The sequence below is a fragment of the Lepidochelys kempii genome, chromosome 10 (genome assembly GCF_965140285.1).
Source record: "Lepidochelys kempii isolate rLepKem1 chromosome 10, rLepKem1.hap1, whole genome shotgun sequence".
Classification (NCBI taxonomy): domain Eukaryota; kingdom Metazoa; phylum Chordata; order Testudines; family Cheloniidae; genus Lepidochelys; species Lepidochelys kempii.
The window spans coordinates 85,350,620-85,375,347 of record NC_136389.1 but is presented as its reverse complement, the minus strand read 5'-3'; the positions used below and the strand labels follow the sequence as shown (position 1 = coordinate 85,375,347).

At 45.0% G+C, this 24,728-nt stretch overlaps 1 protein-coding gene across 13 annotated transcripts in view; it reads right to left on the bottom strand.

Moving 5' to 3' along the window:
• TP53BP1 (tumor protein p53 binding protein 1) overlaps window positions 1-24,485 on the bottom strand; it is an 84,320-nt gene extending 59,835 nt beyond the window's left edge. For 8 of the 13 annotated variants that reach the window (XR_012154135.2, XR_012154134.2, XR_012154136.2 and 5 more), the window contains exons 1-12: window positions 24,114-24,212; window positions 23,395-23,570; window positions 23,132-23,216; window positions 22,716-22,803; window positions 22,202-22,284; window positions 21,220-21,381; window positions 20,673-20,754; window positions 14,750-14,934; window positions 12,816-12,942; window positions 9,767-9,858; window positions 3,601-3,803; window positions 941-2,243 (exon numbers count right to left, since the gene is read on the bottom strand). Coding sequence is in view for 9 of the 13 variants with exons in the window: in XM_073304641.1 (XP_073160742.1) it covers window positions 941-2,243; window positions 3,601-3,803; window positions 9,767-9,858; window positions 12,816-12,942; window positions 14,750-14,934; window positions 20,673-20,754; window positions 21,220-21,381; window positions 22,202-22,284; window positions 22,716-22,803; window positions 23,132-23,216; window positions 23,395-23,562 (2,578 nt within the window). In the remaining 4 variants the exon portion in view is untranslated. The other 5 variants (XM_073304644.2, XM_078854703.1, XM_073304642.2 and 2 more) reach the window with 5 other exon arrangements.
• Window positions 24,486-24,728: the final 243 nt, after the last annotated feature.

Sequence of the window (24,728 nt, the reverse complement as noted above, 5' to 3'; positions counted from 1 at the left end):
CCAAAGGTAGTAGTTAGGGTAAAAGGACTAACTGGCTTTTAGACTGAACTTGATAAGTTTATGAAGGGGATGGAATGATGGGACTGCCTATGATGGCATGTGGTCCATCAGCAACTGCCAGTAGCAAAAATCCCTAAAGGCTGGAGGTGGGACAATGAATGGGGAGGGCTCTGAGTTATTACAGAGAATTCTTTCCCAAGTATCTGCCTGGTGGATCTTGCCCACAAGCTCAAGGTCTAACTGACTGCCATATTTGGGGTCCGGAAGAAATTTTCCCTCAGGTCAGATTGGCTGAGTCCCTGGGGTTTTTCGCATTCTCTGGGGCATGGGTCACTTTCAGGTTTAAACTAGTGCAAATGGTGAATTATCTGAAACTTGAAGTCTATAAATCATAATTTGAGGACTTCAGTAACTCAGCCAGAGGTTAGGGGTCTATTTCAGGAGCGGGCAGGCCACAGGTCGGATTAGGTGATCATGATGGTCCCTTCTGACCTTAAAGTCTATGAGACTCCCACAGGAGTCCCCTCCCTTCCATGCTTAATTTTTTCACTAGGAACAAAAGCACTAAGTCCTAAAAATCCTTGAGCATTTGCCAGTGAGAGAGTGTTCTGAGTTTTCAAGGTTGTGTGGCAGCAGAATCCCAGAATAATGGAGTGAGGGAGTGGTTAGGAAAGAAGGAAATGGGAACCCGCAGAAGTTACCTCAGTGTTGAGGATGGTATCAGCACAACCAAGAAGAGGAAAGAGAAAAAATGCATGTTATGCAAGTAGTATCAAGTCCTGGAGCCGCTCTGCACTTAGATATCACTGCAAGACAATATGCCCCTTAGATAGCATGGGATCAGCCCTACTGGGGAAGCTTTGAGAATTACACAAAACTGTTCCTCTGCATTACAAACACACATTAGACAGAGATGAACTACTACATTAAATACACTTACCACTGGATGGACAGGGGGACTGGTCAGCTGCCCTCTCCTCTTCCTGCTCCAGATTACTCGTTTTAAATGGTTTTTCAGGCATATCTGCTGCCTTCTCCAACGTCATCAGAAGTGGCTGCTGGCTCTCTTGCGGTGTTGCTGGCACTTCATCCCCTCTCTCTAAAGGAGCTGGAGGTGGCTGCTGATCCTTCTGAACTTGTTTCAATTCCAGGTCACCTTCAGCTTGACTCCTATTCCCTGGACTGCCTGGACACTTTTTGGTACATGATGCTAATCCTGGGGCAACATCCACCTTTACTTGGGGCAATGAGCCATCCTGCTGTTGCAACGACTCTCCCACAAAAGGCTGAGGGGGAACTTCACTGAGCTTTGGCACATCTTCTGGAGCAGGCTTCAGGGACAGATCCTTCATGCTTTTAACTTCAGCGACCACATTAGAATCTTTAGAGGTTTCTTTTTTCCTGATCTCTGGATCCATCTGTACCAACCCATGGCTCAGGTCACATAGTTTTTCTGAGTTTTTGCCAAAAGCCTCACTGGATTCCACTTCCATCACTTCCTTGCCTTCATGTTCCTGTGTTTCCCTTACAAGAATCAGCCCCCGAGACAGAGTTAGAGGGTCAGAGGATCCCTCTTCATTTAGCTGCTTCTCTTCTGCCTGCCTTTCTCCTCCTTGTTCCTCACATAGAGTCTCAGGGACTGCTTCAAATTCAGACGCCTCTCCTGATAACTTTTCCTTGATCTCAGTCAATGCTTCTTGACCCAGAGTGTGTGCTGAAGTCTCAGACTGAACAGACAGAGTGGCAGCTGTCTGACTTCCAGAATCACATGTGAGATCAATGCAAGCCAGCTGTGCTACAGACCCTTCTGCTGCTACACCTTCAGCAACAGGACAAATGGTAGGTTCTCCTGTAGCTCGCTCAGCCTCCCTTTTTGGCTTTTCACAGTTTTCACTGAGCAGGGCTTGGCTGTCCTCACTCAGCCTCAGTTGTACACTGTAACTTTCTGTGGAACAGGGTTTCAGCTCTGAAGCTTGCAGTGTAGAATCCATCTCAACCTGTGTGTTTTCACTGTCTTGGTTGGTTTTCAGAGAGCTTGTGTTGCCTTCTGTCTTTGTGGGCTGGCTGCATTCACTTGCAGAGAGTACTAGCTTACAGGAAAATTCAGGATCTCCTGTGGGGATCTTTGGTGGAGCCTCTGTGGTTTCAGAGACATCTGCTGGCAAGCATGAACTAGGTAAAACTCCACTCCTCTCTTCTCCACTAGGCTTCTCCTCCAGACTTGGAGTTGAAATAAAAATATCCTAAAAAGGATAAAAATAGAAGAAAAATAAAGAACTCTACAGTTTACATTCTTCTAGCCTACAGGCTTGGCATCTGATCCATCCATCAGGCACCCAAACAGCTCACAAGCAGTCCTATCTCCTAGTAAGGGACCTTGGTTCAGGGACACAGAAAATTCACCCAGAAACTCAAGTTTTAAAGTAGCAGCCATGTTAGTCTGTATCCGCAAGAAGAACAGGAGTACTTGTGGCACCTTAGAGACTAACATCCGACGAAGTGGGCTGTAGCCCATGAAAGCTTATGCTCTAATAAATTTGTTAGTCTCTAAGGTACCACAAGTACTCCTGTTCAAGTTTTAAGGGGACTATTTTCCACTTATCTGAGCAATAACTGCCCTTCTGCTGTGAAGGGAAGTGACCATCATTCATCATCATCTCAAAAGAGATGACTGTGCGGTCAGAGGTACGATGATGGATACCTCTTTGATCTCACATGACACACCCCCCAGTATAAACACAGGGAAGGAAGAAAGGTGCTATGTTGTCAGCCGGGTGCTAGGAAGCTATGCAAAGTGCTCTATTAGGTTTTTCTACAGCAGCAACCAGCCACGATATCAGAGCACCAAAGTCACCTTTTCCTCAGGAAGAGACATTATTAACTGGTGTGTCTTGGTTAAATTCTCCCAATAAAACCTTAAACCCCACCCACTCTTAGGTGGATGAAAAGAAGTCTTCTTAAGTCATAAAAAAGCCACACGAGTCCACTATTCAAAAAGGATACCTCACTTCCTGTAGCAAAAGGTGCAAGGGAAAGACCAAAATGACATTAGACAGGAAATTCTTAAAGGAAAACTGCAATGATTAGTTATAGGCCTTAAAAGACTACGTTTTAAATGCAGTGCTACAAAATATCAGTGCTTCACTCTCTCCATAATCAAGAGTGGTGCTGGGGTCTCACACAGCCCCCATTTTACTGACATATCCCAGCAGAAGACTAGCCTGAGGATGTAGTTTGAGACATAGGATATGCAAATCAGAATCAGAAAGAGACTTCCAAAGCCATTGTAAAGAGAATCTCACGTGTTTCCTAGGACAGACTAAAAGACAGGCAGCAAGAATAAATCAAATAAGAGTCTCTTAAATCACATTGCAGTTTTCTTCCAAGAATACAATGGTACATGGTGGGTGTAATAGAATACCATAGAATGACTAGTGGAGATGAGGAAGATCTCTATAGCCAACTAAGCAGGAGAACCCCACACATCAGGGTACAGAGAATGAGCCAAAAACCAATCCCCTACAATCAACCATGTACCAAAACTTAAGGGACCACGGTACAGGAAGAAACTAAGCGGGGAAATTCCACTTCAATACCCACATGGGAAAACTCTGGTTGTGATGGTATAGGGAAGGATCCAGGAACAAAGGCTGGGGCACTCTGGGATACAGGAGTTGAAACCTGTGGTAGTACATGAGGTTCTGGTGGGACAGGTGGACTGCCAGTGTCCACTGGCTCATCTCCTTTCTGCTTCTCCTGTAGGTCTCCTCCTTCTGCTGGAGCAGATATATCCATCTGCTCATCTGATTTAAAAGAAGGAAATTAAAAAGTTAATTATAGCTGCAAGCAACACCTTAAAATTAATGGTTAATATATTCCATTAGAAGATCCTGTTTAGTTGCTGATAGCTTTGCCAAACTAATGGTTTGTGTTGAAATTTTTCATATGAGGCATCTGTCTCAAGCTGAATTCTTTTGGGAAGAATCAGCAAAAGTGGTTCAGCCATTTCCTAGGACCAGGTTAGGAAACAATATGTTTTGCCCATGTTAAAAAATTCATGCAACCATTTTGTTAGAGAAATTCTACCACATCTCTGTTTTGAATAAGGGACTTGAAATTTGCCAGAGGGTTTGCCCTGGTATCAGGGATGTGCGTTTTGCCATCTCTGTGAAAATAAACCTAAATGTACCCATGTTATAACCCCCTGGTGGAAAATAAAATAAAATCTGTTTTGCACATGCTCAGTAGAGGTTGTTCCGAGTTTGGCAGCATTATTCTCCCACACTGAGCATGCTCCATCCCCACCCAGCTCCTAAATGTCAATTGAACCATGCATGCACCATACCACAGAGCAACTGAGCACGCTATTTCAGGGCTGTGCAGAATTTTTCCTGCAATTGCTCCTCCCAGCAACTGAGGTCTGCTGTGGCACTGGGCACCAAAACGGAGCAGGGAAAGTGTCTTGTGTGTTGTCTCGGATTTCAAGCCAAAAGGCACCATTATGACCATCTACTCTGACCTCTGGTATAACAGAGGCCAGAGAATTGCACTTGGTGATTCTTGCATCCAGCCCATAACTTCTGGTTGGGCTGCAGCAGATCTTTTAGAAAAGAGACATACAATCTTGATCTAAAGACTCCAAGTGCAGGAGAACCCACCACGGCCCTGGGGAAATTGTTCCAAGGGTTAATTACAGTACCCCAAAAAAAAAAAAAAAAAGAGTCCCTTTTTTCTAGTCTGAATTTATCTAGCTTCAGTTTCCAGCCACAGGATTTTTAAAATCTATTGTAGGCACTTTTACGGTCCCCATTATCCTAATATCCAAGCACCTAAAAATTTTAATGTAATTATTCTCCCACACAGCTGTTGTGCAGTAAGGAAGTGTTATCCCCATTTTACATATGGGGAACTGAGGGAGAGAGAGACTAAGCGTAAAATTTTCAAAAATCTTTAAGTGCCATTTTCAAAAGGACTTGAAGTCTAAATCTTACTGAGTCAACTGGATTTAGGCTCCCGCATACCTATGCCATTTTCAAAAGTGACTTAGGCATTTTTTGAAAATTTTACCCAAGATGACTTGCTCAGAGCAGAGAATAAACCCAGATCCCCCAAGTCCTAGGCTAGCACCATGACCATTAGATCATCCTTCTTTTCAGTGTCTCCTATTAGCACCCAGGCAGCACTGAGGACAAAGCAGGAAGCAATGAAAAAATGTGAAGGAGTAGGGAGAGGGGGGCAAAGAAACAGGGATAGATGGATCCAACCATTATAGAATATTTCCTTCCAGGGCCTGGAAATGAATCCAGGATTCCAGAGACAAAACAATCTTCTGCTGTCAAGCAAATAGGCATGAACTCACCGGCAAAACACGTCTTCTCCCCCTTCCAGTGGATTGTCTACATGGAGGATAACAGCCTACTCCTGCTACCAGTTATTCATTCAGTTAGCTCAAGTTGTAGAGGTCTGTGTTGTGGAGCTAAAGATCCCAACCCTGCTAACAACCTATATGGGGATCAATATTGATCTGTATGATTGAATCTGTGCTTTTTTCAGTTGTCTTTGAAAAAAAGAAATAAAACAAAACATACACACACACCCCTTGGGATACTACATTAAAAATGTTTAGGGCCCTACCAAATTCATGGTAATGAAAAACACATCATGGACCACGAAATCTGGTCTCTCCCTGTGAAAACTGGTCTTTTGTAGGCTTTTACTCTATACTATAGAGATTTCATTGGGGAAGATCAGTGTATCAAATTGGAGGTCCGGATCCAAAAGGTAGTTGCAGGAGGAGAGTCACAAGATTATCTGAGGGAGAGGTGGGTCATGGTATTGCCACCCTTACTTCTGCGCTGACTTCAGAACTGGGCTGCCAGAGAGAGCATGGCGGCTGTTGGCCGGGCGCCCAGTTCTGAAGGCAACGCCCCATCAGCAGCAGCGCAGAAGTAAGGGCAGCAGTACCGCAACCTCCCCTACAATAACCTTGTGACCCCCCGCAACTCCTTTTTGGGTCAGGACCCCTTCAATTACAGCACTGTGAAATTTCAGGTTTAAATAGCTGAAATCATAAAATTTATTATTTTTAAAATCCTATGACCGTGAAATTGACCGAAATGGACTGTGAATTTGGTAGGGCCCTAAAAAAATGTTAAAAGAACACTAAGGTAGCAAAGACATGTACTCAGAAGTTAGGAAGCGTAAGATTAGGGTTGCCTCTGCATACATAATTCAGCCCCTTCTGTGGCTCCATGATGATAATTCGGACTTTAATCACATACTATTTTTCCACAGAACCTGTCTCCTACAGTGCACAAGCTGGATGGTGCTTAAGGAATGAAACAGGGTTGTGTAACAAATGAAGATGTTTTCTATAGGTTCCCTGCTTCTTTGGAAGGTGTATGGTGAACAAAGAGGGGATTGCGGGAAGAATGAAGACTGTCTCATGGTATGATGGCATATACAAACCATATACCAGGCAACAAGGGGCTCAGGAGCTTCTCTGAGCTCAGCACAGACTGGAGAAGTTAAAAGGAGCAGAACAGCTCACCTGTGGGCAGGCCAGGGAAGAGAGAGGACCTACACCTTGCAGCTCCTAAGGGAAAGCAGGATATCTCCCATCCACAACTGCTTGAAGGTTCCCCCCCAAGGGAAGGGAGGACCTACTTTTTATCAACTCTGAGAGGGAGGCATTTCCCTCTCTCACATACTAACCCAGCTTATGTATATTGATTCTGTGTTTTGTTTATAGACTGCCCCTGAAAGGAAGAGACTTAGAATTGAACTGACCAGAGGGCCAAGGCATGAGAGGAATCAGCTGATGCCCCAAAAGGGAGAAAGCTGCCATGCCCAGACACAAGGAGGTGCCATGCAGTGAACTGACCCCCTTCACGTTTTCCTGTATGGACTGTGAACAACAGAGGGATGATACGAAGTGGCCCAGGGAAGGCAGCCTTAAGGCATTCTTGGGCATTAGATGCTTTTGTTACCCTTACAGAGCCCTGGGCTAGAGTGCGAAGGCCTAGCTCCCCTCCTAAAAACCCCTCTGCAAGTCAAAGGCCTAAGCCCCTGACTACTAGGCAATACTCCCCACGAGTGAATCATAGAATATCAGGGCTGGAAGGGACCTCAAGAGGTCATCTAGTCCAACCCCCTGCTCAAAGCAGGACCAATCCCCAATTAAATCATCCCAGCCAGGGCTTTCTCAAGCCTGACCTTAAAAACTTCTAAGGAAGGAGATTCTACCACCTCCCTAGGTAACGCATTCCAGTGTTTCACCACCCTCCTAGTGAAAAAGTTTTTCCTAATATCCAACCTAAACCTCCCCCACTGCAACTTGAGACCATTACTTCTTGTCCTGTCCTCTTCTACCACTGAGAATAGTCTAGAACCATCCTCTTTGGAACCACCTCTCAGGTAGCTGAAAGCAGCTATCAAATCCCCCCTCATTCTTCTCTTCTGCAGACTAAACAATCCCAGTTCCCTCAGCCTCTCCTCATAAATCATGTGTTCCAGACCCCTAATCATTTCTGTTGCCCTTCGCTGGACTCTCTCCAATTTTTCCACATCCTTCTTGTAGTGTGGGGCCCAAAACTGTAGGACACAGTACTCCAGATAAGGCCTCACCAATGTCAAATAGAGGGGAACGATCACGTCCCCCGATCTGCTGGCTATGCCCCTACTTATACATCCCAAAATGCCATTGGCCTTCTTGGCAACAAGGGCACACTGCTGACTCATATCCAGCTTCTCGTCCACTGTCACCCCTAGGTCCTTTTCTGCAGAACTGCTGCCTAGCCATTCAGTCCCTAGTCTGTAGCGGTGCATTGGATTCTTCCGTCCCAAGTGCAGGACCCTGCACTTATCCTTGTTGAACCTCATCAGATTTCTTTTGGCCCAGTCTTCCAATTTGTCTAGGTCCCTCTGTATCCTATCCCTACCTGCCACCATATCTACCACTCCTCCTAATTTAGTATCATCCGCAAATTTGCTGAGAGTGCAATCCACACCATCCTCCAGATCATTTATGAAGATATTGAACAAAACCAGCCCCAGGACCGACCCTTGGGGCACTCCACTTGATACCGGCTGCCATCTAGACATGGAGCCATTGATCACTACCTGTTGAGCCCAACAATCTAGCCAACTTTCTACCCACCTTATAGTGCATTCATCCAGCCCATACTTCTTTAACTTGCTGACAAGAATACTGTGGGAGACCGTGTCAAAAGCTTTGCTAAAGTCAAGAAACAATACATCCACTGCTTTCCCTTCATCCACAGAACCAGTAATCTCATCATAGAAGGCGATTAGATTAGTCAGGCATGACCTTCCCTTGGTGAATCCATGCTGACTGTTCCTGATCACTTTCCTCTCGTGTAAGTGCTTCAGGATTGATTCCTTGAGGACCTGCTCCATGATTTTTCTGGGGACTGAGGTGAGGCTGACTGGCCTGTATTTCCCAGGATCCTCCTTCTTCCCTTTTTTAAAGATGGGCACTACATTAGCCTTTTTCCAGTCATCACTTCCAGAGTGAAGACCACCACAAATGGTTAAGGCATTAGAATGCCATCCTAGAGAACTGGATTCTACCTCTGCCTTTTCCACAAAGCTCCTACAAGATGCTGAGCAAATCACTGAAATCAATCCTTCCACCAGTGGTCACTAATTGTGTGTTCCTAATTTTCTGGGAGCCTAGCTTGACACACCTGGGGCCACATTTGCAAAAGTGCTGAGCTTTTCAATTGTACGTGAAGTCCAAGGGGTTCTGTGCTTTGAATATGAAAGGTGCTAAAAAATGCTAAGTACTATTAAAAAAAAAAATCAAGCTTTAAGCGTCTCAAGTTGGGCACTCAGAATTAGTGAACACTTGATAACTTTGGCTTTAACGTCACTTTCTTGGTTCTTAATCTGTAAAATAGGGATAATACCACCTGACTTTGCATGGGTACCGGTAAGAGAATCATCTGAAAATAATGTCTGAAGCCCCCAGATGCTACAATGAATACACCATAGCAACACTCATGAGGAAATTAATAATTTTCTATTCAGTGCAGGGTTTGGATAGTGTATGTTTTAATAAGGCCTGGAGTCACACTTTGAATGAGAAAGATAAGAAAAATATCAAGTATTTGGGGGGGGGGGGGTGTGAAGAAAAATATCAAATAGCTACCCATTCATTGAGCACTGTCCTTTCCGTGCACTGAATGAGGCAGGGGTCCTGTGGAAACAGTAGTATGTGATTATAAAATTAAAGATGGTATTATAATGCACCAAGGGTCTGAATTAAGGTACAGTGATTCTTTAATGTAGTTGTCGGCTCCCCGCCCCTCCAAATATATTTATACATAAAGAGAAGAGGGATTCCTGCTGCCCTGCAGTACCTATCCTGTTGCATGAATGCCTTTCCTCCAAGGAAGCACAATGGCAACTGGCCCTCGGCATCCCGTGTTCAGTGCATCCCCATCTTACCAAGAGAGAAGGGGAAACTAGCTGATGATGCCCTACTCTTGACGTACTATCACCTTCTCCCAAAGGTACAGGGAAAGCCAATGCGGGAGTGGCCCATTGCATGTGCACTTAAGGAATCAATCAAGTTTGAAGACTCTTGAGGAAGAGCTGTATAGGGGGAGAAGGAGAGGCGCTTGTTATGCAGATTACCATATGACATGATTCTAAGCAGTGTTTGGAGGAAGCTAGACACACAGGCTGGAGGAGTGGGTATAGGGAAAAGCCAAAACCAGATCAGTATTCACAGAAGTTTTACCTTTTGTTTCTTCCTGTTCTGAGGGACTGCTGGAGATAAGAGGATGGGATCTAAAGGCATCAGGAGAAGGAGTAATCAGGCCTGAAGAATAACTGCAGAGGAATAAATAAATAAAAATAAAATCACAGATCACTTAATGCTTTAGTTATTTCTCATACTCCACAAGAGTAGCTCCAGCCTTTCACAACGGGAGCCTGCTTCACCAGCTAACACAATCAAGCCAAAGAGCCTAAATCCCTCAAACGACTGCAGAGGAGTACAGGCAGGGGACCCGCAGCTCAGTTTCCATGTAGCAACAGTCTACAGATCACAACACAGCCCAAAAGCAGGGAGAATCCTACATATTCAGACTGCAGTTAAAATAACTTGACAGATGTGAAAACAAGCATTGTACTGACATACAGAAAAAAAACTGTCAAGAATGGAGGAGACCTCTAATTCACTATCTTGTCTCAGATAATTGCCAATATTGAATACTTCTGAGGAAAGTGCAAGGAACTCTGGGGTAGAAAGTTATGCAATAACGTCCTTTGGTTAAGAAGAAACCTGCCTGGAGAGGAAGTTAGTGGTTGACTAATGCTCTGAAGCATGTTCCCTTATTTATCATCTCAGGTACTTATCTGCTCCCCATTATCAAAGTACCTGAATGCCTCACAATGTTTAATGAATTTACCCTCACAGTACCTCACAGTGACAGGGAAATGCTGTTATCCCATTGTACAGATGGGGAACAGACACAGACAGGCTAAATGAGTTGCCCAAGGCCATACAGGAAGTCTGTGGTGGGGCATGTACTTGAACCAAAGCCTCTCAAGTCCATTGTACCATTTTTATTCTACCTAATGAAGCTGTGCATTACTCCTCATGTTAGTGCGTAGTCTGATTTTTACTAAGATCTTGCCTTAAGATAGCACTGAAGTCAATGAGTTTTACAGATTAGTTATACATTGTACACAAATTTCCTCTCAACAGCTTTAAACTGCTGTCTTTGAGTTTAACTATGTCCCCTTGTTTCTTCTATTATGAGAAGAGATAAATGGGAATCATTCATACCATTCATTGTTTTGTATCCTTCTATCACGAGGATGGAGTACCAGTTCTGAACTGTAGCCCAGGAAAACATGATAGAGGTGTGCAGGAGAAAGAAGAAAGCCATATTGGAGATAGTCAAGGATGGAATTTGAAGAGAGGAACTCCAGACAGAAGCTGTAAACATTCTGTTCAATGAATTTAGAAGTGAAGGGGAGAAGAGATGGGGCGGTCGCTGCAGGACTACATGGGGGTCAACCATGTGGAGGTTTTTTTGTTTGTTTGTTCTAAAGGTGGGAGAGACTAAAGCAGCTTGTACAGTAGAAGGAGAAGAGAGACAGAATAATAAGGACAAAGGGTGAAGAGAAGAATGGGTGAAAGGGAGATTAGTGCCTGGGTGGGGTTACGAGGGTAGGCTGAAGGGTTAGAGGACAACACCAGAGGATGAAAAGCTCCTGCATGAGTGACAGGGGCAATGGGGAAAGTGGTGGGGAGGAAGGGAAGGCTTAGAAGTCATCAAAATTTGGCAGTTTTGTCGGGGGGGGGGGGAGAGAATCAGTAAAGATCCTGTGTAGAGTGAAGTGGGGCTGGGGAGAGGTTTGAGAAAGGAGTCAAAGGTGATGAACAGGTGAGTGGGACTGCGCACACGGGGAATCTGAGTGGAGAAGCAGAGGGCCTGGCTAGGATGTTAGCAGAATTGAAGGAGGAGAGAACAGTAGTGGAGAAAGTAACCATGCTCACTGAACTACTGCCAGATGTTCTGCTGTGAGAATGTGGCAGTGGAGGATGCAGATGATGGGGAAGAGTTAGGGTGGGCCTTGTGATGGGAGAGAGGGGCAAAGAAGTGTGGAGGGGAGTGTAGAATGCAGAGAATCGACAACCATGTCATGGGAAGAGACAACAGGGAGGAGCAAGCTGAGAGTGGAAGAGAAGTCACTAACACTGATGGTCTGGAAGTCTCAGAAGCATAAGATGGTGGGCAGCAGGCAGATATCCTATTTTGAGAGAGACCAGGTGATTGGCAGAGTGGGGGACTCAGTGATGAAGAGGAGATCAGTGCTTGGTGAAGATATGAATGGCTATCCTAGGGAATGGGAAAGTTGATCCAGTTTGCAGGTCAAAAGAAGCAATCTGTTCTATCCTTTACCAGAAGAGTTATCTTTGTATCATCAGCAGAGAACTTTGTCTGACCACAGTCATCTTTAGTACCAGTCAACTTCCCCCCAGTTTCTCCTAATTTAAACTATACGCCTCCACCCTAGCCACAGAAAATTAACAAGGTGTTTTTGCATCAAAAGTATGGCTCCTCTGAATAAAATGGAGACATTTCCTTTTGTGTAGGCACCCCTTTCCCCAAATAGCTCCTCAATGCCTAACAAGTTTTAAACCCTCTTCTCAGCTGTAGGTAGACACTCTGAAGTATCCCCGTTCAGTCAGCTTTGCACTGACGTTTATTTCAGAGACAGCTAGCAAGGAGATCCTGAAGTGTGCATGGAGCTGGGGACACCTTCCCCAAGAAAGCTATTGGGAGTTCAGGAAAACTGATGGAAGATAATGTAGCTTAATTTTTTAGTTATCACTTTGGAGGCTAAAACCAAACAGATTTTACAACTCCTCTACATCCTGCAACTTGGCATAACCTGAATAGAACCAAAAGGCAAAAAAGAGTAATTCTCTCCCAAGCAGCATGAAGTCCCCACTCATCTAACAGAAAACCCTGTAAGGTCCCCTATTCTCCTTGAGGAAGGCTGAAAGGTTACCAATGAGCCCAGTGTCTTCCCCCCCCCCATGGAAACCCATGTGAAAAGCCAGAATTATACCTTATTAGCTATTAAGCTTCAAAGACTTCAGTTTGCAGAAAACCACAATTACAATGTAATCCATGTTGGAAGATTTAACCCCACCTGCTGTGCTGGGCTGTTTCATCTCAGTGACTTTCATCCCATGCAGGACAAGTGCATATTAGAGGTGTTGGTTGTGTGTTGTGGGGTTGTGTTGTTGTTTTGTTTTTTTTGCTTACGTGGAAAGACTCTCCTGACCAAGGGACCCCTGCACAGAGAGATGCAGGAGTTGCAGAGTGCCAGCAGGGGTGCATGCCACGGAACCTCCCACTTCCACCCTGGTTATGGTACAGTCACTCTCTGAAGCTATTTGGAGCAAGAGGAAACAGACTGGATTATTATAAAGCAAGTTATCCAGATAAAATCATGATGATGATTTTCACTTCTGCAAAGTTACCTCCCAGTTTGACAAAGACCAATATTCTCAGTGAGACAAAAATGGATTTTGGAACCACAGGTCCAAGGCACATGAAATGCAAGCGTCATATCCCTAAAAGGTAAAAGGCTTGTTACTGGCTGGCAAAAGTGGCCTGCTCTCTCATACTGGATTATAAGTGTTTACACTAAAGAATTGTAGGAAAAAATTCTCAATGGTTCCAATACCAGTTCAGCCAAATCAAGGTTCGAATTGGTGGGAGCACAAGTATAGACAAGGCTCTGGCAACAACAAAGAAGAAAACTCACTGCTTTTACCGTTTTTGTTAGATAAACCTTCTGGATGTAAAATCTACTTAAAGTTATATCAATTTAACTAAAGCTGTTTAAAAATCACACCTGTTAGTTAAACCAGTGCAATTTTGTTTTGACCCAGCCTTTAAACCACGATCAAGTCACCTTTTTAAACTTCTTTTCAATAACTAAGTAGAATGTCTTAAGTCTCTCATGGTAAGGCATGTTTTACAGACCGCAATTCATTTTTGTAACTCTTTTCTGAAACCTCTTCAGTTTTTCAATATCCTTTTGTAGTATGGATACAAGAAGGGGACACAATATTCCAGTAGTGGTCTTATAAGTGCTACATATACACAACCTCCCTATTCTTCCTCTGTATATTCCTGTTCATACAGCCAAGTTTTGCTAAACTTACTGAAAAGCAAGTGTAACTGAAATATGGTAAAAAATTATTCTGGCTGCTGAAGCCTTTACACTAGCACTTGTGCCAATTATAATGCCGGTTCAGCTGAACCAACAGGAATTTTTGGGGTAAGTTTCCCCAACATGGACAAGGCTTAAAATACATGCCCATGCTTTTTCTAGCGTCACAAAAACAATTAGCAGTTTTACGGCCATGCTTTTTTTTTTTTTTTTTTTTTTGGCGGGGGGGGAGAGCATGCAGGAAAAAGTGAGGAATACTCAAACAACCCATTCTAATGGCATTATTATGATTCACTTCAGAACAACAAGAGAACATCTGAACGCTCCCCACATAGGCAAAGGCTGTGTTTTGCTTTCCAGAGTACTTTCACATGAACAGAAACATTCGTTTAATCAAAACACACCCAAAGCATTCTGCCCACTGTAACCTGCTTCCCTGTAAGATGCCATCAAAGGGCACATCTGCCCAGTAATGTCCCTTAAAAAGTCCACACAGTTGAGATATTCAAACATTTCGCCATCTGGGATCCAGTTTAAATCTTGTATAAAGTCTTTCAAAACAGAAGTTAAACCTACAAAGTCTTCATCCCAATTTCAGCTAGGCTGAGCATCTGTCGTCTCATTACAGTTCAATATTTTTGCCCCAAACCCAAGCTGGGCATAGCCCTTCCCGCTGAGGATCGGTCTTCTTGATCTCCCAGCACCTCTTGCCTAGAGTTTGGCCTTCTCCACTGGACTTCCCCCCCTCTGATGACTTCCCCCTGCTGATTCAGGGCCTCATAGGAGCTTTCTTGCTCCTACAGTGTTTCCAGGCAGCTGCAGACAACCACGCTTATAAGCCCCAGGTGCCTTCCCTCAAGTCCAGTTGGGCAGCAGATAATCAGTCCAGTTACACTGGACCTTATTTCCTCTTAAAGGGGCCAGTCACCCTGTGACAGATGCATAGCCCCCAGCTAAAAAATAGAACAGTGACTGTCCCTTAGGATGGATACTTTGGCATTAGTTGGTCTGTTTTTACCTGTTGTGTGGCTCTGGGAAAACATATCTTCCTGAGTTGACAAAATCTCTGACTCCTGCAGACCAGGATCAGGTGTCTTCTCAGCCTGCAACCCACTTTCAAGCACATCACAGACAGACATTTGTATCCTGCTGGTCTCTTTGTGTTGCTGTGGAATTCTGGGAGAGCTAGACATAACCTCTGACCTAGGAAATTCAATTTATAGTAGTGTTGCAGAACTATCATGAATATTTACCAGCCCAGGTACAAAAATCTTCTCACTCGTCCTCACCACAATAGCAGGGACAAATAAAATATTTTTACCCATGTCAAAATACACCTGCCCAAGGTGAATATGGGGTGGGGGTAAGTAGAATTTAAAGCAGAGTTAAACACTTTTTATTATAAAGTAAACTCAAGATTCTGATTTCCGCTCATTACAAAGTTGCAAAAACAGGTTTTAAATAGAATTTTAAAACATTACTTATTAGGGCTGTGATTAATTGCAGTTAACTCATGCAATTAATCTCAGTTTTAATCACACTGTTAAACAATAGAATACCAATTGAAATTTATTAAAATATTTTGGATGTTTTTCTACATTTTCAAAAATATTGATATCAACTACCACACAGAATACAAAGTGTACACCACCATTACACCACACCAATACAAAGTGGCCACCATTCCAGAAGACATGCTTCCATGCTGATGACACTCGTTAAAAAAATAGGTTTCAGAGTAACAGCCGTGTTAGTCTGTATTCGCAAAAAGGAGTACTTGTGGCACCTTAGAGACTAACTAATTTATTTGAGCATAAGCTTTCATGAGCTACAGCTCACTTTATCGGATGCATACTGTGGAAAATACAGAAGATGTTTTTATACACACAAACCATGAAAAAATGGGTGTTTATCACTACAAAAGATTCTCTTCCCCTCCCCCCCCCCCCACACACACACTACTCTCCTGCTGGTAATAGCTTATCTAAAGTGATCATAAAAAACTCTCATAAAAAACAACCTTCCACACAAACTTCCTCATGGCTGGACTTTACTAAAACTAGACAAGCCACTTACAACACACACTTTGCTTCTCTACAAAAGAAAAAGGACACTAAACTTTCTGAACTACTACATGCCACAAGAGGCCACAGCAATGGTTCCCTCAACCCACCCAGCAATATTGTTAACCTATCCAACTATACACTTAGCCCAGCAGAAGCAGCTGTCCTATCTCGGGGCCTCTCCTTCTGCCCCTCCACCCCCACAAACATGATACAGTTCTGTGGTGACCGAGAATCCTATTTTCGACATCTCCGACTCAAGGAATATTTCCAACACACCTCTGAACAATGTACTAATCCACAGAGACCTCTCTACCAACATTACAAAAAGAAGGATTCTAGGTGGACTCCTCCTGAAGGTCGAGACAGCAGACTGGACTTCTACATAGAGTGCTTCCGCCAACGGGCACGGGCTGAAAATATGGAAAAGCAGCATCACTTGCCCCACAACCTCAGCCATACAGAACACAATTCCATCCACAGCCTCAGAAACAACTCTGACATCATAATCAAAAAGGCTGACAAAGGAGGTGCTGTTGTCATTATGAATAGGTCGGAATATGAACAAGAGGCTTCTCGGCAGCTCTCCAACACCACTTTCTACAAGCCATTACCCTCTGATTCCACTGAGAGTTACCAAAAGAAACTACAGCATTTGCTCAAGAAGCTTCCTGAAAAAGCAGAAGATCAAATCTGCACAGATACACCCCTGGAACCCCGACCTGGGATATTCTATCTGCTACCCAAGATCCATAAACCTGGAAATCCTGGGCGCCCCATCATCTCAGGCATTGGCACCCTGACAGCAGGATTGTCTGGCTATGTAGACTCCCTCCTCAGGCCCTACGCTACCAGCACTCCCAGCTACCTTCGAGACACCACTGACTTCCTGAGGAAACTACAATCCATCGGTGATCTTCCTGATGACACCATCCTGGCCACTATGGATGTAGAAGCCCTCTACACCAACATTCCACACAAAGATGGACTACAAGCCGTCAAGAACACTATCTCCGATAATGTCACGGATAACCTGGTGGCTGAACTTTGTGACTTTGTCCTTACCCATAACTATTTTACATTTGGGGACAATGTATACCTTCAAGTCAGCGGCACCGCTATGGGTACCCGCATGGCCCCACAGTATGCCAACATTTTTATGGCTGACTTAGAACAACGCTTCCTCAGCTCTCGTCCCCTAACGCCCCTACTCTACTTGCGCTATATTGATGACATTTTCATCATCTGGACCCATGGAAAAGAAGCCCTTGAGGAATTCCACCATGATTTCAACAATTTCCATCCCACCATCAACCTCAGCCTGGTCCAGTCCACACAAGAGATCCACTTCCTGGACACTACAGTGCTAATAAACGATGGTCACATAACCACCACCCTATACCGGAAACCTACTGACCGCTATTCCTACCTACATGCCTCCAGCTTTCACCCTGACCACACCACACGATCCATCGTCTACAGTCAAGCTCTGCGATACAACCACATTTGCTCCAACCCCTCAGACAGAGACAAACGCCTACAAGATCTCTATCAAGCATTCTTACAACTACAATACCCACCTGTGGGAGTGAAGAAACAGATTGATAGAGCCAGAAGAGTTCCCAGAAGTCACTTACTACAGGACAGGCCAAAGAAAATAACAGAACGCCACTAGCCATCACTTTCAGCCCCCAACTAAAACCCCTCCAATACATTTTCAAGGATCTACAACCTACCCTGAAGGATGACCCAACACTCTCACAAATCTTGGAAGACAGGCCAGTCCTTGCCTACAGACAGCCCCCCAACCTGAAGCAAATACTCACCAGCAACCACATACCACTCACCAGCAACCACATACCACTCACCAGCAACCACATACCACTCACCAGCAACCACATACCACTCACCAGCAACCACATACCCAGGAACCTATCCTTGCAACAAAGCCTGTTGCCAACTGTGCCCACATATCTATTCAGGGGACACCATCACAGGGCCTAATAACATCAGCCACACTATCAGAGGCTCGTTCACCTGCACATCCACCAATGTGATATATGCCATCATGTGCCAGCAATGCCCCTCTGCCACGTATATTGGTCAAACTGGACAGTCTCTACGTAAAAGAATAAAATGGACACAAATCAGATGTCAAGAATTATAACATTCAAAAACCAGTCGGAGAACACTTCAATCTCTCTGGTCACTCGATTTCTGATCTCAAGTGACTATCCTTCAACAAAAAAACTTCGAAAACAGACTCCAACGAGAGACTGCTGAATTGGAATTAATTTGCAAATTGGATACAATTAACTTAGGCTTGAATAGAGACTGAGAATGGTTGAGTCATTATAAAAAGTAACCTATTTCCCCTTCTTTATTCCTCCCTCTCCCCCCCTACCCCCCACTGTTCCTCAGACGTTCTTGTTAAACCCTGGATTTGTGCTGGAAATGGCCCACCTTGATTATCATACACATTGTAAGGAGAGCGATCACTTTAGATAAGTTATTACCAGCAGGAGAGTAGTTTGGGGGGGGGGGGAACCTTTTGTAGTGATAAACACCCATTTTTTCCATGGTTTGTGCGTATAAAAATATCTTCTGTATTTTCCACAATATGCATCTGATGAAGTGAACTGTAGCTCACAAAAGCTTATGCTCAAATAAATTGGTTAGTCTCTAAGGTGCCACAAGTACTCCTTTTCTTTTTGTTAAAAAAATAATGCATCAATTAAATTTGTGACAGAACTCCTTGGGGGAGAATTGTAGGTCTCCTGCTCTGTGTTTTACCTGCATGCTATAACATGAAATATATAGCAGAAATCTTGGATGATAACTCACCATGTTGTTCGTTTTAAGAACACTTTCACTGCAGATTTGACAAAATGCAAAGAAGGTACCAATGTGAGATTTCTAAAGACAGCTACAGCACTTGACCCAAGATTTAAGAATCTGAAGTGCCTTCCAAAATCTGAGCGGGACGGGGTGTGGAGCAAGCTTTCAAAAGTCTTAAAAGAGCAACACTCCGGTGCAGAAACTACAGAACGTGAACCACCAAAAAAGAAAATCAACCTTCTGCTGGTGACATCTGACTCAGATGATGAAAATGAACATGCATCGGTCTGCACTGCTTTGGATCTTTATTGAGCAGAACCCTTCATCAGCATGGATGCATGTCCTCTGGAATGGTTGTTGAAGGGACATATGAATCTTAAGCGCATCTGGCACGTAAATATCTTGCAACGTCGGCTACAACAGTGCCACGTGAATGCCTGTTCTCACTTTCAGGTGACATTGTAAACAAGAAGCGGGCAGCATTACCTCCTGCAAATGTAAACAAACTTGTTCAGCCAATTGCTCAGACAAACAAGTAGGAGGACTGAGTGGATTTGTAGGCTCTAAACTTTTACATTGCACTCAAAAATAAAACAGTTATGTAACAACAACAAAAATCTACATTTGTAAGTTGCACTTTCACAATAAAGAGATTGCACTATGGTATTTGTATTAGGTGAATTGAAAAATACTATTTCTTTTATTTTTACAATGCAAATATTAATAAAAAATAAATATAAAGTGAGCACTGTACGTTTTGTATTGTGTTGTAATTGAAATCAATATATTTGAAAAAGTGGAAAACATACAAAAATATTTATATAAATGGTATTCTGGTTTTTTTAATCAACTTGACAGCCCTATTACTTAGATGACGGCTTCCTGTCCTAATGAAAACAGGGCAATGCAAATGGAACCTAAAGAATACACTTTGCCAGTTAACAGTGAAACTGGAGAGTTTAACCGCTGTAAGATTTATAATTAAGAGTTACTAATAAAAACTTCGCAAAAAGAAAAGGAGTACTTGTGGCACCTTAGAGACTAACCAATTTATTTGAGCATGAGCTTTCGTGAGCTACAGCTCAGCTCATGAAAGCTCATGCTCAAATAAATTGGTTAGTCTCTAAGGTGCCACAAGTACTCCTTTTCTTTTTGCGAATACAGACTAACACGGCTGTTACTCTGAAACCTAATAAAAACTTAACTTTTTTGGTTAAACAACTTATAATTATAAAACTTACAACAGTGAAATTCTCCAATACCCAACAAAGTCCCTGCTGGGAGTATCATTAGACTCCTGAGAGACCACAGCCAATTCCCTAAAAACAGGGACAGACAGTGACGTGGGTTTCAAAATGGCCTTTAATAAATATATTGCTTTCTAAAGTTAAAAATGAAACACTAACATTTTCTTCTAGCCTATTGCATTGCCACATTAAAAAAGGTCATGTTTCCTTGAATGCTCCTACACCATTTCCACCCCACCCCCCTTCCCAGCCAGGAAAGGATGGGAGCTCTCCTCAGCCACCATTACTGAGACATTCCTTTCAGCAACTTCCACTATAGGAAGTTTTCAAGCAGTGTGACAGGTCACTGAACCAGAACTGCTGAGCCAGCCCTCTGTCACTCCAGCTCCAATTAAGGGAGGTGAATTGGAGCTGGTTGGACCACCTGGCCGTAATTTGGGAAACAGAGACAGCTGCTGCCTAATTAGGCTGCGGCTGTATAAAAACCAGGGGGCAGCAGGAAGAAAGGGAAAAGGCAGGTAGTGGAAGCAGGGAGGTAGCTCTCTCCTTCCTTCCGCCTGCAGAGAATAAAGAGTTACTGAAATGGTGAAAATGTGGTGGGAGCACAGCCTGTAAATAAACTGCACCAGTGGTTACTGAACCCAGGGTCTCTTGGTCTTAATCAACCCAAGGGGCAGGAGCCAAGAGGGCCCTGCAGCACATTGTTACAACCAGTAATCCTTGCTGTTTTCTCAGCTTTCCTCCTTCTGCATGCCCCCACCCAAGGTACCTACAGAGAGGGCAGTTGTTTTACCTTCCAGACTTCTCTTGCCAGCACTGTGCACCTGTGTAACTTTCTCCAGCGGACAGAGCTTCACTCCTAACTATGTGCAGCTCTAGCAGGAGACACAGAAAACATTTGTTACTCAGTTTAAATAATCTGTGCTGACAAGTATCAACAAGTGTTTGGCACTTCACATAACACAGATATCAACACAACCCTGTCATGAATTTACAATATAGAAGGTCCACTGATAGAGAAAACTAGAAAGGGATTGTGAGGTCTGTAGCAAAGAATAGATTCAGTGTCAGATTTTCTGGATTGTTAGAAGTTAGCTAAGAAAAGAGGCACTCATAGAAAGACAGATGTTGACACTTGGGCAACACCACAACAGTGAAGGAACAAGCCCGAAGGAAAAAAGGAAGTCAGAATTCTCCTTTTCAAGCTTTGGGCAGCTTTAATATCATTCCTGATCTTGCACTTCGTATCAGAGGAAACATGCCATCTACAACTCAAAAGGAAACAGAGAGAAATTTACCATCTAAGGAAAAGGTTTTTATGAACAAGACCATTTACATACCCTCATTAGGGTCATTCCTCATGGGATTAGAACAGGTAGGGACAGTGCCTGATGGCTGAAGCTGGTGACCTCTACCCTCTTCACTCAATATTGAGTCTCCCTCAAAGTCCTGACTTTGTGAGAGTTCCAGAGCTCCAAAACCCAACTGCGATGTGCCAGAGTCTAGCACCAAACATCCATGAAGAAAAAAATAATTTATGTATAAATTGCCATTAGAATTAACACCCATTGCACACAAACAAAATAGCTAGCTCACAGACATGTTCCCAGACAGAGGACGCATTAAAGTGCCTACGATAACTATGAGCAACTACCCACGGAGACAGAAACTCAGCTGCTCTCAGTACTCTACAAAAGCCGCACAGCCCCTCTTTGATAATTAAAAAAAACCCAACAACATAATCGGTATAATGGTTGACATTAAAAAGCCATCATTTGCCAACACGTTACCAAACAATGGTATCAGGTAGTGTACAGTATCCCAGGAAATAATTGTGGTAATTCAGCCTCCAAGTGTAGCACTTGTGGGTAAACGCTAACATTTAATGACAACCATCACATCAAGTTTCCTTTACTGCTAGCATAACAAACTTTTAGGAAAAAAAACAACTATTTTCTAATGATCTGGCTACTTCCATGCCCCTCCTAAGCCCCTTCCTGTCCTAAAGACCTGAGCCAGCACAAGGATAAGAATTACTCCACTGACATCTGAGAGGGTGTATGGGTGGGTAGAAAACTGGTAGTTTTCAAACACGCGGCACACAATCAGTATTGATTTCTAAAGCCCTAAAGTATTTGGGGATGAGCTCTCTAGGCAAATTGTTGATTTCTTAACAGTTGCTTCATATTATCTTAATCTGATGGGAAACAGTGAGCCTGCTGAAGGGGAAAATTATATGAATGCAGACACAAGCTAGTGGAGCTCCAAGCAGATTTTAATGCTCTGAGGAAGTCACGGAAGGCTCTAGAGCAGAAGAATTACCTTCAGCACCCAGCAAGTGGGTAGTGCAGTGTGCAGCATCTTCACCTGCCTCCTCAGCAGCAGCTGCTACCATCTCAAGAACCCTGCAGTGGAGAGAAGAGATGATCTGGACAGTCAGAAACATAGCACACTGGGTTTTTTCTTCAGGCTGTTTTCTTAAGTTTATTTTTATTTTTGTTCACACATGGGTCCCTCAGACACCCTCAGCATCTTAAAAAAAAAAAAAAAAAATCAGTGTCCCTTGAATTCAGGGCTGTTCCTCAGTACATCTGAACCATCCCAGAGGATGACACAGATATCCAGGAAATGAGCTAAATTGCACAAATAGGATTTTCTTCTGCATTCTGAACTGATTTGCTATTGTACTGTTACACATCAGTTAACCCCAGCAGCACTGGCATTCCAGGTATGCCACCACATAAGGGGGAAACGTCACGAAGATAATCCCTCTAAGACAAACAGAAATGGAGTTGGAGATGGGGGCAGGGACAAAGTCAAGGAATATTCTATCCACCTGTTCTTCCTGGTAGGCTGAGGCAATCGATCAATAACTTGGCTGAGCGAACCTGTCGCATCCTGATGGGTAGAACTGTCCATGGGCTCTGAAAACATAATAGGCCATTAGAATGGAAGAGAGGCAAACTTCTGGCTATAGGGACAGACACTGAGAAGTGAGGAAGTCAGCAGCGCTCTGACAAGAACAGCTCACTGTTATATCTGCTTAGCCCACTCACCCCTTTCACGGTCACATGCCCTGATACTCAACTCTTCACAATAATTTCCAAAGCCCTGGTACCATCCTCTCCAAAGCCAGCAACCCCCAAATATCTCATCAACACAAGCATTGCAGGAGAATGAATTTTAGAGCAATCGGAGAATGTTAACTTCTCAGAGATAAATAAAAGGTAAAGTTACTTATGGCTCCCTCACCTGTGAGCTGTTTTTCCTCAAGGCCTCTGTCTTCTCCTCCTCCACCACCAGCAGCCAGTTTGCTACCTTGAGGGCTGGTCATCTCCTGTAAAACACATGCACCTGATTTCTACATCTCCAGTTCTTCATTAAGCACCTGGAGAGAATTCAGCCTAAACTGAGCTTACTTCTCCCACACAGCCCAAGCAAACACATATATACTTGCTGGATAGATGCTTGTATTTCACTTCCTTCCTACCTCCCTCAAAGGAGCTTCCACTCACCAATACTGGGCTCTTGCAGTTGGGAAGACGTAGGGCTAGCAGGCTGATGCAGCCATGAGCAGCGTCTTCCTCGATCACTGCACTCTCTGGCTGGGAGTCCTCAACTATCAAGCAGGGAGTGTCCTGCTGAGAGAAGCCTAAATCTAGCTGGCTCTGGCTGGGGTCCATCCACTGCCCTAAAGAGAGAGGACAAAGGGGTCAGTGCAGCTGGAACTTGCTCCAGGTACTGTGGAAGTTATTCTGTCTCCCCCTGGAGCCTAGGCAGAAACAGGAGACAGATACCAGCACGCAGAGGCACCCACCCAAACCAGAGCTTCTAGCTCTCACGCCCCGCCTTGTGTAGGGCCGGTGCCCAGTCCCTCAGCTCCCCATCCTGCACGGTACTCCCTGCAGGCACGGCACAGCCCCGTCCCGTCCCGTCGGACGCCCTCACCTCCCCAGAGCCCGTGCGCCGTCTGCCCCCGGGCACTGCAAGGTGAGGCGGGACAAGAGGGAGGCAGTTACCAGGGCTGAGCCCGGGCAAGCGTCTGGCCCTGGGCTAGGCCCGCACGCGGCGGCCCCGGCTCGGCTCGGCTCGGCTCACCCCGCGGGCGGCCCCGGCTCGGGCGGCCCCGGCTCTGTCGCCCCCCGCCTCTCACAGCCCCCCTCCGGCTCTCACCCCCCCGGCAGGGTGCCCAGAGGGCAAGTGTGACAATCAGCACGGCGGCAACAGGGCCTACCTCAAGCGACGCCCCTAAAGGCGGGGCGGCCCCCGCAGTGTCGGGACGTCGGGACCCCGCGCCGCGCGCCCCGCCCCCCCAGCCAGGGCCGCAGCCAGCCCCGCCGCTTGCCTGCTTCCCGCGGCCGCTCATGCTTCAGCCGCGCCGCTGGGAGCCGCCGCAGCGCGTCCCGCCCCACGCACGGCTGCGTGGTTACCACAGCAACGCCGAGCTTCTCTCCCCGCCCCTCGGGCTCCGGGGCCGGGGAGCCGACCAGGCCCCAGCAGCTGCGGGCGGGCACGGGCCCGGGGCGGCTGCGGAGGAAGCGAGGCGGGGCCGCCCGCGGTGCACGCTCCCAGGGAGCGGCTGGGCCTGCCTCCCGCAAGCCCTGGGCCAGGTGCACTACAGGAAACTGCTCCGTGGAGCAATGGGCTACTTCGGGTGGACTGAGCATGCGCACACGACCTGAGCATGCTCAGTAAGATCTGCTGAAGCCACTGCCCTTCACTCTGCCCTTATTCGCGGTGAGAGTCTGCTGACTGCTATTCACAGGGTGGCAAAGGGGCAAATCAGAGGAGGGGGGGGGCAGGGTCTGAGCAGGGGGTGAAAATTGACCGGTCAAGGGGAGTCAAGCAG